At 43.2% G+C, this 17,720-nt stretch overlaps 1 protein-coding gene across 1 annotated transcript; it reads right to left on the bottom strand.

Moving 5' to 3' along the window:
• Positions 1-1,248: 1,248 nt before the first annotated feature.
• On the bottom strand, positions 1,249-17,492 carry pelp1 (proline, glutamate and leucine rich protein 1). The gene is made up of 19 exons (XM_047608740.1): positions 17,316-17,492; positions 17,030-17,094; positions 16,223-16,328; positions 14,890-15,039; positions 14,717-14,788; positions 14,573-14,632; positions 14,327-14,483; positions 13,031-13,163; positions 11,749-11,836; positions 11,556-11,644; positions 10,208-10,321; positions 9,691-9,841; positions 9,443-9,596; positions 9,291-9,346; positions 9,066-9,196; positions 7,434-7,536; positions 5,645-7,345; positions 3,835-4,188; positions 1,249-1,721 (listed from the first exon to the last, which is right to left on the bottom strand). Exons 1-19 carry the CDS (start codon positions 17,454-17,456, stop codon positions 1,623-1,625), a joined length of 3,924 nt encoding a protein of 1,307 aa, XP_047464696.1. The 5' UTR covers positions 17,457-17,492; the 3' UTR covers positions 1,249-1,622.
• Between the last annotated feature and the right edge of the window lie 228 nt (positions 17,493-17,720).

Raw genomic sequence — 17,720 nt, forward strand, 5'->3', positions numbered from 1 at the left:
GCCGTTGCAAGGGGGAAATTGCCAAATACGACCAGCATTTATTTGAATGTGGACAGCTGATGTGCGCAGCCACACACACACACACATGGGGCCAGGTTAAGTAACACTGCCAAGTTGCGTTCATGTCAAATGAGGATACTTTTTTGTAATTTTTTTTTTTTAAACCAAAGTAAGTGTCCTAATCGTCCACATCATCGTCAATGTCATCAGGAAGTTCAAACGCTGCTCAATAAGAATTCAAAGAAACTTGCACAATATTAGGAAGGAGGTCATAATGTTGTGGCTGATTGGTGTGCGCAACCAGTAAATCCAATGAAGTCATTGCAATGAGAGGAAATAACTAATGTGGAGGGGGCTGTTTTTGACTCCTTACATTTTATCTTGAAAACTCTTCACCTTGTTGCCTTGTTTGGTTTTCGTGTCATTTTAAAGTTATTTTTTTTCTTTTTGACAAACTGTATTAACACACTGGACCTAAAACAACATAGAAAAACATCAAATCCCAGTAGGAAAAAGTTATTTTTAACCAACCATTTTTGTAACTTAGAATGCAAATCTAAACCACACACAAGTTTGTCATTTATAACCGTTTCCATTAAAATGAAGAAAATGCATCGCAGATTTTTTCCCCCAACTATTTACGACCATTTACAAAAATCAGGTGTCCCAAGAAGTAATAATGTCCAAATGTCCCAAATTAATCTGTGAAATGTCACCTCTTTCTTAGCAACCACTGCCAGATAATTTACTCATTGGTTGATGTGATGCATTTTTCCACCAATAGGACGGAGGCGTTTCATTTATTTATTTTTTTTTTTCTATCAGTTGTAGCTGGCTAGCTCTCCCCTCTTGACATGACACAATACTCAGGAAAAAGTGTGGCGCAAATTATTTATATTAAGTCTAGTTTTACTTGATCTATCAACACAATTTAAGAACCGACAGCCTGTATAGTTTGGAGTTAGCACTTAAAACGTTTAAAAGTTGAAACGGACTCGTTGAGAAGCGTCTTGATGCTAAAAAAAACAAAAAAATGTCGTGAATAGACCTAAATAATTTCTTGTACCAGGCTGTAAACATGTTTAACTATCCTGTAAAGAAGTTCTGCTTTTTAACATGGGGGGGTCTATGGGGATTTGCTCCCTTTTTGGAGACAGTGGCCTCTAGTGGACATTAGAAGAACTGCACGTAGCCATCAAGACGGTTGTAGCAAACTTCAGAAGTAAGACGACAACAACGGAGTGCAGATAAGTTAGAACAGATTTTTGTTTTTTTTACTTTTTCTTATTACAAAGCATATGACATAGATGACAAAACATGAACAGCATTAAAATGTGTACAAACCGAAGAGAGAACATTTCGTAATTGTAAGACAGTGTGTGTGTGTGTGTGTGTGTCGTGTACAAAGACGCGTGAAGCATAATGTGTACGAGACCATTGGCTTGTTCCGGGAGATGAAACCTGCTGAGTGAAATGTTTAATCTGTCACAGGGATGGTTTCACTTCCACGTTCCTCCTCACAGATGTGGCCATATTTCAACTGTACCTGACACGGGCTAGTAAAGAAAAAAAAACCCAACGATGGGAGTAACAACACACGATCGTCTAAGGTTGGTGAATGTCTAGGAGCGGTTCGATCCAGGGGCGCCGTCCTCGTCGTCCGGTGGACAGGCGACGAAATCCGCCAACATGGAGGCCATGGTCTCCTCGGCCTGAAGGACCTGAAGGACGGACAAGACACTTTAGCCAAGGACACATGACGGATTTTAGCCTCCAGTCCCGCAAAGTCAGTCAGCACAAAAATCTGTCAGTGTGTGAAAATAACAGACCTGAGTTAACCCTCATGACCTGACGATGACAAAAGTGTCCTCTTCAAAAATGTCCTAAAAACAGCATGTCAACATAAATCTTTTAATCCACTTCAGTACTGATCACAAATATCAAAAAATATTTATTTTCTGACTTTTAACCCTTTATTCTCCAGTGGTTGTGATGGCATTGATATTTTTTTCAAAACAAAAAAAACAAAAATTTAAATATTTTCAATAAATAAATTGAAAATGGATTTTTCTTGGGGTATTAGAGCCTTAAACATGTCAATTATTAGTAGCAACATTGATTTTAATGTTTTTTTTTGTAGTGCAATTTACTAATATTTTTTTTTATGTTGTTACCATTAAGTGTTTTCTTCAAAAACGCCCTAAAAATAGCATGTCAATATTTTTTCTACTTTTTTTTTTAGTTTTTATTTAACAGTAATCTTTTAATCCACTTCAGTACTAATCACACACACCAAACGTTTGATTATTTTCTGACTTTTAACCCTTGATATTCCAGCATTTGTGATGGCATTGAAATTACATATAAAAAACTAACAAAAAAAACAAAAACAAAACCCAAATATTGAAATATTTTCAATGATAGAAAAATTGCGAGTGGATTTTTATTTATTTACTAGAGCCTTGGATACGTTAATTACTAGTAGCAACACTGATTTTAATGGGTTTTTATTTTATTTAATTTTTTTGAATTTTTTTTTCCATTAAATGTCCTCTTCAAAAACATCCTAAAATAGTATTTTTTTAATTTTTTTTTTTTTTTACATATATCTTTTAATGCACTTTAGCACTAATCACAAATACCCGATGTGCCCGATTAAAGACATTTCTCCTATTAAAACCCATTAAAAAAGGAATTCAAACTGGCTTTTTCCACATTCAGACTCATTCTCTGTCTTTCAAGTAACAGGATAAATGATATAGTGGAAAAATCCTAAATTACACACATGCACTCACACAGGTCAATGCAGAGATCACTATGAACCCATGTGACCTAATGACACCTAATGACATCTCTTAGTCATAACAAACTTGGGAACTGCAAATCGAGGCAAATGTCTAGGCAGGTAAGCTAAGCTACATGGGACCATGTCGGTCTCTTCTCTTTCAGTAGCAGCGTTTCTGTTTTTTCCGCAAAATAAAAGCGATATTTCTGAAATTTCCACGTGTTTCCATTGAAAGGTTGTTTTGTAAATGAGCTGCAACTCCTGTAAAGTCTCGTCTTTTTCCACAACATCCCGTAACTCTCTTAAATTCTCGACTTCACTTTGAGAAAGCTGGGCTTCAAATTACCTGGTCACATGACCCCCAGCGTCATCTTCCGGGGACGGTGAAGAAAAAACAGTGTTTCTACTGGGGGTTCTTTGAACACTTCCATTATTGCGATATTTGGGGTTTGGACATTTCTAGGGGCCATGGAAATGCAGCAACTGTCTACGGCTTCTGTAGGAATCACCAACCCCACGACGTCACCGACCACAGTCTGACAAAATGGTGCTAAAAAAAACAGTCGCTGTATTTTCTGCTTGTATGTCAACATTTGTCAGTAGTGTTACATATTGTTGATAAGAGCGCAACTCCACCTATGAAATACAGGTTACCTGACTGAGTGCTTCATTTCCCCTTTAAACCAGTGAAGAAATCTGTAATCAGATTACTTTTCCAAGCCAACTGTGTGTGACACTGACCATAGTGATGACGCCATATTGGCTTTCAGCCATGACGTAACCACGGTGATGACACATTTGCTCTAATTTAATTAATGTGAGGAATTATTAACCAAATTTAATATTATTTATTATTATTATTAACTATTTCTAAGACCTTTCTTTGCAGGTAGGATACACTCCCCTAGCTTCATAAATTTACTCTCCATCTTTCTTTGATGCGTTCAGGAAACCTCCGATATCATAGCGTTCACATTACAGGCTAACTCTTGAAGCCCTGCTTCTGGCTTTGCACATAAAAGAAAAGAGAAAGTAATTTATATTTTTACCTTTTTCTTCTCAGCACTTTGTCCTGCTTCCTCTTCCTCCTCGTGTTCCTCCTCTCTCTTCCTCTTCACTCCCACCCCCTCCTCTCCATTACTCTCCCCACAGCTTCCTTCTCCTCCTCCTTCTCCTCCTCCTCCTTCACTCTCCTGCTGCTCCGGTTCCTTGTTGTCGTTCTTCTCAGCTTGCGTCTCCTCCTGCTCTTTAGTACTTGATCCCGTTGAGGTTTCAGGATCCGCCGCCGCCGCCGCCGCCGATGTCGAGTCTCCATCTTGGACTGCGACCAACGGTTGGTCCTGATGACCGGGCGGACGGTCGTCACTCGCACCGACTTCCTGCGTAGGTTCGGACGTTAAATCCTGTAGAAAGTGGACGAAAAGTTCATAGGTTAGGTGGACGTATACAATGGATTATATGGAACCGCTTTCATCCTTGTTTCGTCTTTGTTGTGCCATAAAAACTGAAAGTGGTCGGGCGTATTCTGCATCATTTCATGTCTTATTCTTTTATTCGTACGTTTAATGGTTAAGGTCGTCAATGACTTTTTTTATTTTTTATTTTCCAGAATCAGAATGAGCTTTGTTGATCAAGTACGGGTGCACATACAAGGAATTTGACTCCAGTCACTTTGCTCACTGGTTCAAAACAAACATATTTAAATATAAGCGTTAAAAAATATAAGCGTAAAAAATAGAAAACATAAATTAGACTTTCAGAATAAAATGATTAGATCTAATAGATATGAACATACAATGTTTTTCTTTAAATAGGAAGCGACGTGGCCGAGCTAAAACTGAATTCTGATGACAGAAACAAAAACATGAAAACGAGACGGCACTTGAAGGTTCTGATTTGATAGATCGTCTGTCGCGTGATGAAATAAGGGCCATTACTCTATCTGATCTTATTTAGGCATAGACCGTATATAAATATGGACAAAGCGTCTCCACTTCTTCTCATTGGCCAAACTTACTGTATTTTCCTGATCAGACTTGATCAGAGTCTGAGGGCGGAGCCACGATATTGATGCCCCGCCCACACTTCCTCTAGACTGATTCATATTTTCATTTAATTAACACTTCGCTCCGCTCTACCTTCCTCCACCAGTTACGAGGAAATGTTGGATTATACACTGGACTTATCTTCTCATGGGACTACTTTATGGAGCGGTTGGCATGGCAACTGGTGGTCGCCACTATGTAACATCTTGTTTCTATAGCGTCAAATAACCAACCAAAACAAAAGTTATCCAAAGTGTTTGACACCTGAACACACATGAACATTGTATTAACTACCTAAAATGACAGAAACCATCTTGGAAAAAGAATATATTTGATATGTATCACAGTTTGACCCAAGTCCCACCCACTAACATGGAGGGGGTGGAGCTTATGACCTATACTGCAGCCTCCAGCCACCAGGGGGAGCTGTACTTGCTTTGGCTTCACTTTAGAGGAGTTGTTCTTCCGTAGCTCATATATTCATGCAGCCTCCATCACGACCAGAAGTCTCATCAAAGTACTACTTTTATTTCTTTAAGGCGGCACAAATTTAAATAGTTATTATTATTGTTGCAAGTTGCAGTTTGACTAAATTTAATAATTAAGAGTTGACAAAAAGTGCAATGACTTTTCGTCGACTACTACAAAACAAAGGACTGTGTCTGAAACTTTGCCAACAAAAGAAACCGTTTAGCTGAAATAAAGACCGTTTGAACAAACAAACTTTCCACTCCTTTCTGTTTAGACTTCCTCATTCTTGCGTTTTATCTTTAAGTCGTCAGTGTTGACAGATCAGATATTATCTATCTATTACCTGTTGACTCGTTGCCTGCTCTGAAGGGACCGTCGGCTCGTACTCCTTGGCTCCTTGCTCCCACGGTTGCGCCTCCTTCTGCAGCAGCTCTTCTTCTTCTTCTTCTTCGGCTCCTGCTCCTCCTGCTGCCGCCGCCGCCGCCGCCGCCCCCTCCTCCTCCCCCGTCTCCTCCAACGCTCCTCCGGTGACGCACAAGATCTGTGGCATGTTGGGGTCGTCCATCCTCTCGCCGTCCTCCTCCTCTTCCTCCTCGTCCTCCTCCTCCTCCTCCCTCTCGGGATCCCGGGCGTCCTCCTCCAGGACGCCGATGCTCTCCACTTCCTGCACGTTCATCCTGTCGTCCCCGAACAGCGCCTTGTTGGTCTGGATCTCCTCGATCCCTCCTTCCGTGTCCTCCTCCACGCTTAACCCAGACATCCGTCCCTCATCGACGGCAGCTCGAAGCGCCTTCCCCTCCTCCACCCCGGCGTCTCCCAGCTTATCCTCCGCTCCTTTCATTGGAGGCATGTCCCCATGCTGCCCCGGCTGCTGCTGCTCCTCTTCCTCCTCCTCTTCTTCCAGCTCTTCCCCTTCCTCCTCCTCATAGTCCTCATACTCCTCCCCGTAGAACTCGTCCTCGGCTAAATCGCTCACCTCCTCCTCCTCGTCGTCGTCCATCCCTTCCTCCTCCTCCTCCAGCTCTTCGTCGTCCTCCATGTCCTCCTCGTCCTCCTCCTCCTCGTCCTCCTCGTCCGTGCTGTTGATGTTGATGACGGCCGAGTCCTCGTTGCTGGCCGGCGTCGGCAGGTGCTGGTGCAGGTTCCGTCCCTGCTGACTCAGCTGGTTCTGCAGCTGGTGCATCTGGTGCTGGAGGCCCATGGGGCCCGGCTGGCCCGCCGCCGAGGGCTGCATCAGCATCTGCTGGAGCTGGGGCCTGCCGGGCAACGAGTCCCCCAGACCACCAGGCGGAGCTGTGAGGGCGCTGTGGTTCAAAGGAGGAACTAGGGAAACCACCGAGGCGCTGGAAGGAGGGAACGAGTTGATGGGGGTTGTGGAAGTGGTGAGGAGTGGGGAGGAAGTGGCTAGGTCGTTGGGCAAAGAGGTTCCGTCTATCGTGGTGGTGGCTGCCGCTGTGGTGGGAACCATGGTGATGGGTTCCCCCTCCGGGAGCGCGACACCGGCTGGCAGAGCCGAGAGCATGTTCTGCGAGTTCACGACCGCTTCGTCCTGCTGGTTCTCCATGTTCAGCATCCCCGGGGGAACGATGACCACGCTGTCGTCCGAGTCGCTCGCCAGAGAGATCTCCACGTCGTCCGCCTCCTCTTTGTCGTAGCGGACGAACACGGGCCTCTGCCCCTCCGGGTGGCCGAGGGCGACGGCGTCCGGCTGGTGGTGCGCGTTGGGGGACAGGATCATGTCGGCCGGGGTGGGCACCTGACCCGGGAGCCCCGGGACCAACGAGAGGTGGTTCTCCAAAGAGCCCAGCAGGGAAGCGGGGCCCAGGCCGAGGGAGTGTCTGGCGGGGAAGGACGGACCAGGGGCGGGGCCTCCTAGAAGGGTCGGCAAGGTGAGTCCGGGGGCGGGTCCCTGGGAGGAAGGGAGGACTGAAGCCATGGCGCTGGGTTTCTGGGCGAGGGACGGTAAGGGGAGCGCGATGGAGGCCGTGCGGGGGTGGAGAACCGAGTTACAGATGGTGAGTGCCTCGGCACAAAACGAAGAGACCTGAAACGTGTGCGCACAGAGAAGAACATTAAGGCAAGAAGCCTCGATATGTACGGATGTTTCTCCTGAAACCTGGTCTACCACTAACCTTGAGGTTGCGGTCGGTGCGTCCGTTGCTGAGGATGGACACGGCGCAGGTCAGAGGTGGAGGCCAAGTAGCCGACGGCACTAGGACCAGAGCCAGCAACAACCTGAGAGTTCACACAGAGAAAACAGCCTCATTATTACACCTTCGGTTTCCTTCACTTCTTCTTATACATCTACATGTGCCGATCGGTATCAAAGACGATTCAGGTGTTCTTTTGTTTAGTTTTTTTAATCATCTGATCGGTACTTTAGTAGGTTTTATCGCTGGTTATAAACAATAAAAAAAACATCACAGCCTTTTAAGACCTTTAATATATAAAAAAACAAAACTTGAGGTTTTTGAATTCACTCAGAAATGGACAGTATTCAAAGTGTGACTCAACACTGGGAAGTTGTACTTTCTCGAGAAAAAAAAAAAAAAAAAAAAAGAGTTGCCATTACTGTAACGATGACGCAAGACCGGGGCGACCCAGGAGAAGAGAGCTGTTAGTAAAAGTAAGTCATACCCTTGAGATGTCACAAAGCAAACCTTCCCAGTGTTCAGCCACACTTTGAATACTGTCAACGGCCCAAACCACTGTGCTTTAACAGATCACCGGCCGTACGTTTGGTTTCAGAGGGTTGATCTTCTCGGTTGGCCGGCGTTAAAGTTGCCAAAAGGAAGCGGAACCAACATTGCGCCACTAAACATGTCTACCGAGAGGAAGAACTTGTAAACAATGCCATGTATGTCTGCAGAGGTTGTCACAACGATGCGTTTCCTGGAGGCAAACCTTCCAGAGAGGGACAATTTGTGGGAGATTAGGGGAGTTTTATGGTGGAAAACGCAAAGTACGAGCTCCTCCATCCTCACGTTCACGCAAATCTGATATTTGGGTGAAACAGCAACAACATTAATGTACCGGCTTGTGACGGCGCTGCATCAGATACTGACCCTCGATGGGAGGCTTGACAGGGAAGTGAGATTTAAGACTTCTTAAGAACATCATGGGTTAAATTTATGACCTATGTGAATTACCAAACATAAGGACTATCAAAATTATCCAGCAGTGTCTTGTCATACAGCTATCAACTCGACGAATGAGGAACAGAAACAGAAATGGCCGGGGTCAGAGGAGGTCATACTGTACAATCTAATTTGGGATTATCACATTTTTAAGACTTTTTAAGACCTAAATCCTGCTACACTGAGTTTAAAAAGGACTGTGGACTGTAAACCAGACTGTTCGTTTGTCTTCGCATAGACCTGGGATATGCACCACAGCCTTTCTATAACTAGACACGGGTTTGCAATGTATGGACTTCACGGAGAAAATACTAAAAACAACGCAGAGTAAAAAAAACGAAGGACAAAAAAAAAAGATTGGATGTGGCCTAACTTTGACAGAACGATCTATCGTACTTAATCCAGTTAAATCTAGGAGAAGAGAGGGAAGCGTTATTTTTGGATCTACCATAACCTGGATGACTGAGAACCTACATGGACATATACAGCAAAGCAATGCACTTTTAAATGTCGTATTCTTTCTGTAGTTTAAGTGTAGCCCCACAGATCCCAGACAAAGAAACTCTGACTTCATCCAATGATGAGCAGTAATCATGGTGTGAATGAATGAATGAATGAAGGGAGAACCTGTATAGTTCCCTGCGGGTCAGGGCGCTGCTGTACTGCCCACTAACGCCCCCTGCAGGATCACACGCGGTACTGCTGTTGGACTGCTGCTGCAGGCGGACACACAACGGCAGCACCACGTCATGGAGTCGCTGCGAGGCAATAAACACACGGAGGTTTATCTTCTGTTCTGATGAAACAGTGAACAAGGTGTCGGTTATGCAAAACTTTTCAGACGCTATTCACCTTGTGTACGTCATCTCTTAGCAATGTACCGCAGGTCTGTATGATTTGTCTAAGTGCTGTGAAGAAAGAGGAAGAACAAAAAAAAATAAATAAATTACACACAAGAAAAACAGGAGGTTTGATCTAAACTAAACCGAGGGCGCATCTCACACCTTTGAGGGCTGAAAGGCAAGTGTCCTGATTGGAGTGAAGGTCTCCTTTCCTCTGGAGTGGTGGTCCCACGGCGTCCATCATGACCAGCTGCTTCGTCCTCCGAGGGCCCGGCTTTCCTCCAGGAACCGGATCCGCCGAGAGGCCGGCCCGGAGCTGGAGGAAGGTAAAGGGAGTCGGTCAATAAATAAATGAATGAATTGATGAATGAATGAATAAATAAATAAAACCACATTCACGTTGAACTCACCTTGACCGACTCCGGCCCGGGTGTGATGTCGCTGAGCAGGTGGCTGAAGAGGATGTCGGAGTGACTGGGGCTTCCCTCCAGGATGCTCGCCGAGGCGCCGGCCACCTGGACCCACAGCTCTAAGGTTCTGTACACCGACACCCGAACCGAGCTGTGAGACCAAGGAAGGAAGAGACTTAAAACACAAATTCATCCACACACACAAAAAAATACATGACTCGTTAATTAGAGTCATCTTTGGGGACGTATTCAACGGAAAGATGGGCAAAACTTTCAGAAATATCGCCTTTATTTTGCAAAAAAATGTAACTGAAACAGGTTTTCCCGCAACCTAAAAGCCTTCGGTGCGGGATTAAAGAATTCCCTGAGGTCTGGGGTGTTTTCGTTGCTCATTTTCAGAATATCTGGCAGCAATAGTTGATATATTCCTCACATATCACAGTACATTGGAAAAAACATTTGGATTGAAGCTGCAAGTTGAGTGGATTTGGTCACGGTGGGGCAAAGGTAGAGTTACCTGTAGGCTCGTTGTTGTCCCACACTGGCCTCGGGAACGGGCGTCCACGCAGCCAGGGTTTGAGAAAAAAGCCTCTGTAGAACAGCTGCGTACTGAACCATACCGCTACGCACCCTGAAACCCAGAAACATGGCTGTCAACGTCACGTCAACGCTACCTGCGTCATTCAGATGCTGAGTGAAAGATAAATTAATAGAATAGAATTAATAGAATCTAATGCAACAACAATGAAATCTATATTCTTAACCTGAATACATGGGAACAGACAGCTGCAGATATGTATAGTCTGTATAAAAACAGGGAGCAAGTCAGCGCCATGAATAGCATTTAATAGCACTCCAGTAGCCAGTGTAGCCTTCTCCATTAGCTGCAGCTGAAGGTCTAATAACTTTATCTAAGAGTTGATGTGCAGCCTCCTTCGCTCCCATTTGGTGGAGTTAGCGTTAGCGGATGTTTTTTCAGATGCGTAGCAGTACTACTTAAGTTGTATTGTCACGACAGTATGGGCTGCATCTTTAGTGAAATATTTCCACAGACTTAGGGTTAGGCCTCAGGGTTAGGGTTTGTTTGCTGCAACGACCCACTGGACTCCTCACCACGTCTTCTAGGAGGCGTCCATGTTGTCATGTGATCTGCAGCTAGTTGATGTGATGCTTAAATCACCGAAACCTGTGTTGCTTTTCAGTCTGGTTACACGGTACAGAGTATTGGTACCCATCTCTAGTCTTACCATCTTTTCTTAATTTCACCCGCTGTTTTTCTTGCCCCCCCCCCCCAAACCTCCCATATTGTGTTTCTCCTTGGTTATGTTAATATTTCTTTGCCGCAACTCCAAAAATATGTGTGTTTGCCTCTTGCACCAACACTCCAGTTCCAAGGCTTCAAATTTAAGTTTGTTCTTTCATCCACTCTGCTCTCCAATGTTCTCTCTGGTGCAAAATCGTCATTTAAACGGGGTGACCTCCACCACTTTTGTGTCAATCGCTCATGCAAACCCACAACACATGCAATCTAGAGGCTTGCACACGCAACTTAGAGCCCCTCATTTGTCATACCTTGCTTAGTTGCTTCTCATGTTGCTGTAACTCAGGATTGCTACATCTACCACAACCCCCCTCTTCTGCCATTTGTGTGTTTGCCAGTGTGTCTGAGGCAATAGTGTAACATAGCACATGCATTGTGAGCGCTAACCCCCCGCATCACTCCCAAACCGAGTGCATTCTCCAAAAACAATGACATTTTCTGGTATATTGTCTTTATACTTCTTTTTGCTTATGCAAATCAATACATTCTGTGTGTATTCACGACTTTGCGGAGTGGTTGCACATGCTCGAAATCATTTACTCACACTGTGATGAGCTCCGACAAGACCTCTATGGTGTTGGTGTGAATAATGGGGAGGACCAACAACCTCAAACTTCCGTCTTCCGCCATGTTCTGAGACACAAGGAGGACAAACAGAAATGGATCAGGATCGGCAGCGTTTGGCGACACGTGGCTCATTTCTATTTGGTTAGTGGTTGTGCGTTTTATGCGCTCACGATGCTCTTGGCGCTGACGGCGAGGGCTTGGCAGACCAGGTTGAGGATCGGTCTGACGGGCAGACGGACTTCTGAAGCAGGATCCACTCTGAAGAGCGAGAGAAACGTGAAAGAAAAGAACCCAATGAAGACATGAAGTGTTGGAAAAGCATCGTGGACATTAAGCTCTTTAAGATTTTGAGTTTTAATCGTGGTTGTTGTATGATGCCAATGTACTGTATCTGCAACATTCAGTTCTTCTAAAAGTGTGTCACAGTTTGATGTTCCTCAGTTATGAGTAGGGATTAGAGATGCACCGATCCGCCTTTTTACCACCGATACCGATATCGGAGGTTTAGTATCGGGCCGATACTGATACAGAGAAACAGCGCAGAATTATGGTAATAAACTGTAAGTTTCATTGTGTGGAAAAGACTGGGGTCATTCTTTTGTGCAAGGCAACATCAGACTTGAATTTTCTTCGATATCGGTACCGATACCGATACAAATATCGGACCGGTGCACCCCTAGTAGGGATGGGCGATATGGGCTAAAACATTATCCTGGCTCTCATCTTACTCCGGCTTGTGGTTGTTGTTCAGATGGCGGAATAAATTAGTTATGTTGACGTCTTTAGACAAACATTGACATCGCATGTAATATTAGTTTGACAGCATTGCACCAGGTTATAGTCTGCAACCATCTGAAAACCAGATATGCTCCAGCTACTATGATGTTATCCCAAAATATTAACGATGAAATGTCCGCACCTACAATAACATCATGGGGTTCTGTCTTTAAATTACTGCAACAAAGCACATATTGGATTTTGCAACAAATAAAGGTAAATAAAAAGGTACAGTAATAATATTGTTTTATTTCTTTTGTGTATCATGTTACGAGACATGGACAACTGACATATTTCTTAGATTTTCTTCTTCTTTTCTTTCTACTTTCTGTAATTTTCCTGTGTGGTTATAAGCGTGTATATGTACGTATAAGAATGGGTGAACGTGTGTATGTGTGAGTATATGTATAGGTGTATATATGTGTATTTGTGTATAAATGGGTGTATTTATGCATGTATGTTGGCCATATGTGTATGGGTACCAATTTTTTGCTGTTTTTTCTTTTTATTCTATTATGTTATTAGTCTGTTTCATTGTGTTCTTTTATGTTTACGGTCGGACCCCAGGAAGAACAGATTCACCAAATTCCCCATATAAAACACACAAACCCTGTAAACTACCCGAAAGGACTGAGATTACTGTATAAAATATGAACACTGAACACGTTTTGGTACCTGAGTGTGTGTTTGAGCGCCAGGCAGACGGAGGTGTATCGATGCTGGAGCTGCAGCAGCAGCAGAGGATCGTTTTGGCTAAGATGAGGAAAGGCTAACTTCACTCCTGGTCCTTGACACTGAGAAGCTCCGTCTGTAGCAGCAGCCACATCAGATACACATGTAGAAAACAAAACATCGACAATGAAGATAAAACTCACCAACAAACACCAGTTACTGAACCAGGCTTCCAACTGTGAACCATTTAAAGCGTCTAGTGTTTGGGCTTAAAGTAAATAAAAAATGTTTTTAAATCCTGAGGCTGAACTTTTTTCTCGGGTTTGGAATTTGAGGAATTATTCGATTAGCAATTTAACTATTTTCAATTTACACAAAACACCTATAGATCATATTCTAACGCTGAATTTCAAAATTTACATCCTAACATTTAATATTCGTTGTTATGACTTTGATGAAAAAAAACCACTGGCTTGGATGACACCTTCATGAACACTCAGAAATTCTATATTTCAGACTTTCGATATCCTAGCGTTCATGTTACAGATTAACTCGGAGGAGAAAAAACAAATTGGTTTGTTGTCACCGTTTGCTGAACATTAAAATATGCGCAGCAGCTTTTTATTTTTAGTTTGGATGCAGTCGTCTCTGAGTTTGACGACTCAGAGCTAATTTTTTCCCAGGTTGTCTTGAACGCAGCATCGGCTGAATCTCAACCACGTTTTCCAAGACCCAAGAAGAAAAAAAAAATTCTTATATTCAATCAAATCATCTCGTATTAAGAAAAAAATCTGCCAAAGCTTTTGTTGCTTGACAAAAATTCTTTAAATTTTTAAAATAGGCTCAAAGTTCTTGTCTCTGAACAAAATGTAAACAAGATGTATATGTTTAATACAAGGATTTTTTGCTTTCACGTTTTTTTGCATTGTGCTCATACCTGACAATATCACACATCAACAAGTTTTTTTCTTTCCAAATGTTGGATTTTTTTATTATTTTTTTTAAATCATAATAAAACGCCAATTTGTGAGTCTCCAGTTTAAGAAGATTCTCCCAAAGTCTGGTTTGGGGTTTTTTTTGCTAATTTTCGGCAGATCTGGCAGCAACGGTTGATATATTCCACACAAAATCTTTTTACAATTATTCTTATTAAGAGAAGACATAAGGCCCACACCTTTATTCAACAGGGGCAGAAGGGACCTTACGATTAGACATGGGACCATGACAACAAACTTCTGTGAAACTGTTAAAAACTTGATTTAATTAACATCGTTTTTGTGGCAAAATGTCGAAACGTACCGGTCTCTGACCCTTGGTAGAGCTGAGTCAACAGGTCGCTGGCTGAGGCCAGTAAGCAGTGGATCTGATTGGTCCAGGCCTCGGCTCTACCGGCACCCACACCTCTGTCCAGCAGCCCCCCCAAACAAGGCAGGTGACCATAACACTGACAGGCCATCTGATAGAGAAGCATTTAAAAAAAAGAAAAATACATTTTTTAAAGCTTAAATGACTTGCTTAGATACATTTATTACACGAATGACGAACCTCTTGTGTCTTTCGGTTGGTGCTGTCCATTTTGGAGAGGAAGTAAGCTCCTAGTTTGTCCTTGAAGACAGAAATAAAAAACAGAGTTAGACCAAAAAGTGGCAAAAACTACAAAAAGTGCCTTCTTCTTCTTCTCTATCTCACCCTGAGGGATCCACAGGCTCGGGGGTAGTGGGTCATACAGGCCGTCATCCCCTCCATGGCCGCCAGCTCACACTGAGATCAGAGGAAGTTAACAGCATGACGTTACAGACATTTCTTCATTATTTCCCTTTAAATCGACACATATAGAGCTATTTAGACGTCCAGATCCTCACCTCTGTCTTAAGGCCCAGCAGAGACGTCAGGATGCCCAGGATGGAGTTGAGGCCGACCTCTCTGGCCAGCTCCGCCAGCTGGGACGAGTACTGCAGCAGGTCCTTCAGGATATTCACCGCGAGGTGGATGGTCTGGACCGGAGCCTGAGACTAGAGGAGGACAGCAAGCTGGTTAGAACATCATTATCACCAGGGACGATCCAGACGTTGGTAGTCCTTTATTTTAGCTCTACCATAAACCAAAACCATCGTAGCATATCTTCTGTTTTATTGGCACATTTCACGTGGTTTTGGTATATTGACCTATATATTGCAATATTCTACATAGTTCACAGAGAAATTTTAAATGCAGCTTAAAATACAAGTTGTATATATGTAATTATCAGTGATAATTCATTGGACAAACTGAGTCAATAATCAGTACATTTTTATGAATGAGAAAAAAAAAAAATGTTGCGCGTAGATTATGGTTATTACGGTAGCCGGTCGCGCTGCTATTGACGTCACAGACTTAACAGTTTAAATATGTTTAAATATGAATAAATATGTCAAAATAAAAGGAACTGTAAGTGTTCATGTTTGTTCATTTCATCTTGATGACATTTTAGTTTTTTATTTTATTCGAGCTGTAAATGTCCCCGGATTTCCACATCAGCAGTCAGCGCTAACATGAGGCCATTCAAACCCGGTTTACTACTAGTGTGGGATTATTCTACAATATTTACTCATCATCACAGTAAAATAGTCCATCCTTAGTCAGTCTACTACATTAATTCCTCTCTCAACCAGTAGAAAATGTCATGAACACGTTATTATGCATGAAAAAAATAAATACCGTAATATGCTGTGATACCGTCAGAATAATATTCATTAATACACAGGACGAGATGTTACGATCCCTATTGCCATGATCTGAGGCAAAACTCCTTTAGAAGTCCAGTCCAACTGGACCAGCAGTCAGCTACTAACTAGCCTAGCCTAGCCTAGCCTAGCCTAGCCAGCAGCAGTAGGTAGTAGAGATGATGGGACGTGCAACTACACTTCAACCAAACATCTCTCCCTTCTGCTAGGATCAGGAATAAAACACCAGCTAACTAGCCTAGCCACAGAAGTCAAACACTAGTAAACACCAGCTAACTAGCTTAGCCGCCAGCAGTAGGTAAAAAAAGATTGGACACACAACTATACTTCAATCAACATCTCTCCCCTCTGCATAAACATTTTTTAGCCCTATTTGATGCTCATTAGCTGATAGACTGGGACGTCCCTGATCCGTAGACCTCGTTTCATATAGTATCATTTGCTTCTCATAAAACATGCGTCGTCGTCCTACCTGTATGACCTGCTGCAGGGAGCGCAGCCAGGAGAGGCAGTGCTGCTGGAACAGATCACTGGAGCTGTCTTTCACCAGCACGGAGAGAAGGCAGAGGCCCTCGAACCTGCTCACAAAAACACACCCGGAGTCACGTTACCAATCGCTTCAGATTTAGGGCCAAGAGATGCATTAAAGTAAAAGTCAATGCAGTATCACCCGCATCTTAACGTCATTTTTTCAGTGTGACCTGTTGATCCCCAAGTCAAGATGACAAACTAACAACAATATCACCTACACCAATCTGCCACAACTTTATGACCACCTTCCTAATATTGTCTCCCTTGTTGCCTCCTAAACTGTAGTGAGTCATCAGCGAATGGACGTGGACCTTCTGAGGTTGTACTGTGGGTTGAGGGGAGGGGCCTCTATGGTGGATCATCCCACAGATACTTGATCAGTTTGGCGTCTAGTGAATTTGGAGGCCAGGTCAACACCTTGTGTTGGTCAAGGAGTGTCATTGTTAAGGGGGTGGGGGTGTCTGTTCTGGTTTAACTGGGTGCTACGAGTCTAAGTAACATCCACATGAATGAATGTCAAGTCCAAACGTTTCCCAGCAGAACTGCTCCAACAGCACGGGTTTAAATGTCATTTAATTCTCCTGTCAGTGGACTTAATGTTGTGGCTGATCGGTGTATGTCTGTGTCTTAAGTCCAAATTAAAAAAAAAATAATTGGTTTAATTAAACAGGAAGTTTTATAAACAGCAGGCACCCGGTGGGACAAATAAAAACAGAATATATATAGATTTATTAATATTATTTCTCACCTGGTTTTACTCGCACCCAGTTTGGAATTACTGAACCCCACGAGATCCCCGACGGCGCTCGCGCCCTGCAAACGTAAAACAAGACATGATTAATTTATTCATTCACTTATGTATTTTACTATTTTACCTAACACATCCACCTCTCCGCTTCTTTTCATTTTATACATCTCCACATGCTCCACTAAACAACAAAAGCCAGCCGCACCAGACACAACGCTAACACACAACTAGCTCTTATTTTTTTCTGTTTGCTTGTTTGTTTTGATTCTGTTTGATCTGTTTGCACCTGTGTCGAGAAGACGCCATGTTCCCTGTAGTTCGCCAACAGAGCGGGTAAATACTCGGGACGCTGCTCCTTCAGAACCGACACCAAGCCCTCAGTGAGCCGCATCGCAGACGGTCCATGCATCCGAGTCGACGCCGCCATCTTGCCTCCTGTCTCCGGCCGAGCGTACGTCACCGCTGTGCGACGGTGTGACGTCATTTTAATGAGTTTTTTTTTTCAAATAAACTTTATTAAGCCTTACAATTCAGGACGATTCGGCAAAAAGACATTAAATTTGTTTTTGTTTTTTGTTTTTCTCAGAAAAAAAATAATATGATTTCCAAATTAACAATATTATCATCCTTGGAAAATTTTACCAAACAAATATAAATACATTATTGTCTCAAATAACGCTATCTACGATAT

The sequence above is a fragment of the Mugil cephalus genome, chromosome 1 (assembly GCF_022458985.1).
Source record: "Mugil cephalus isolate CIBA_MC_2020 chromosome 1, CIBA_Mcephalus_1.1, whole genome shotgun sequence".
Taxonomy (NCBI): domain Eukaryota; kingdom Metazoa; phylum Chordata; class Actinopteri; order Mugiliformes; family Mugilidae; genus Mugil; species Mugil cephalus.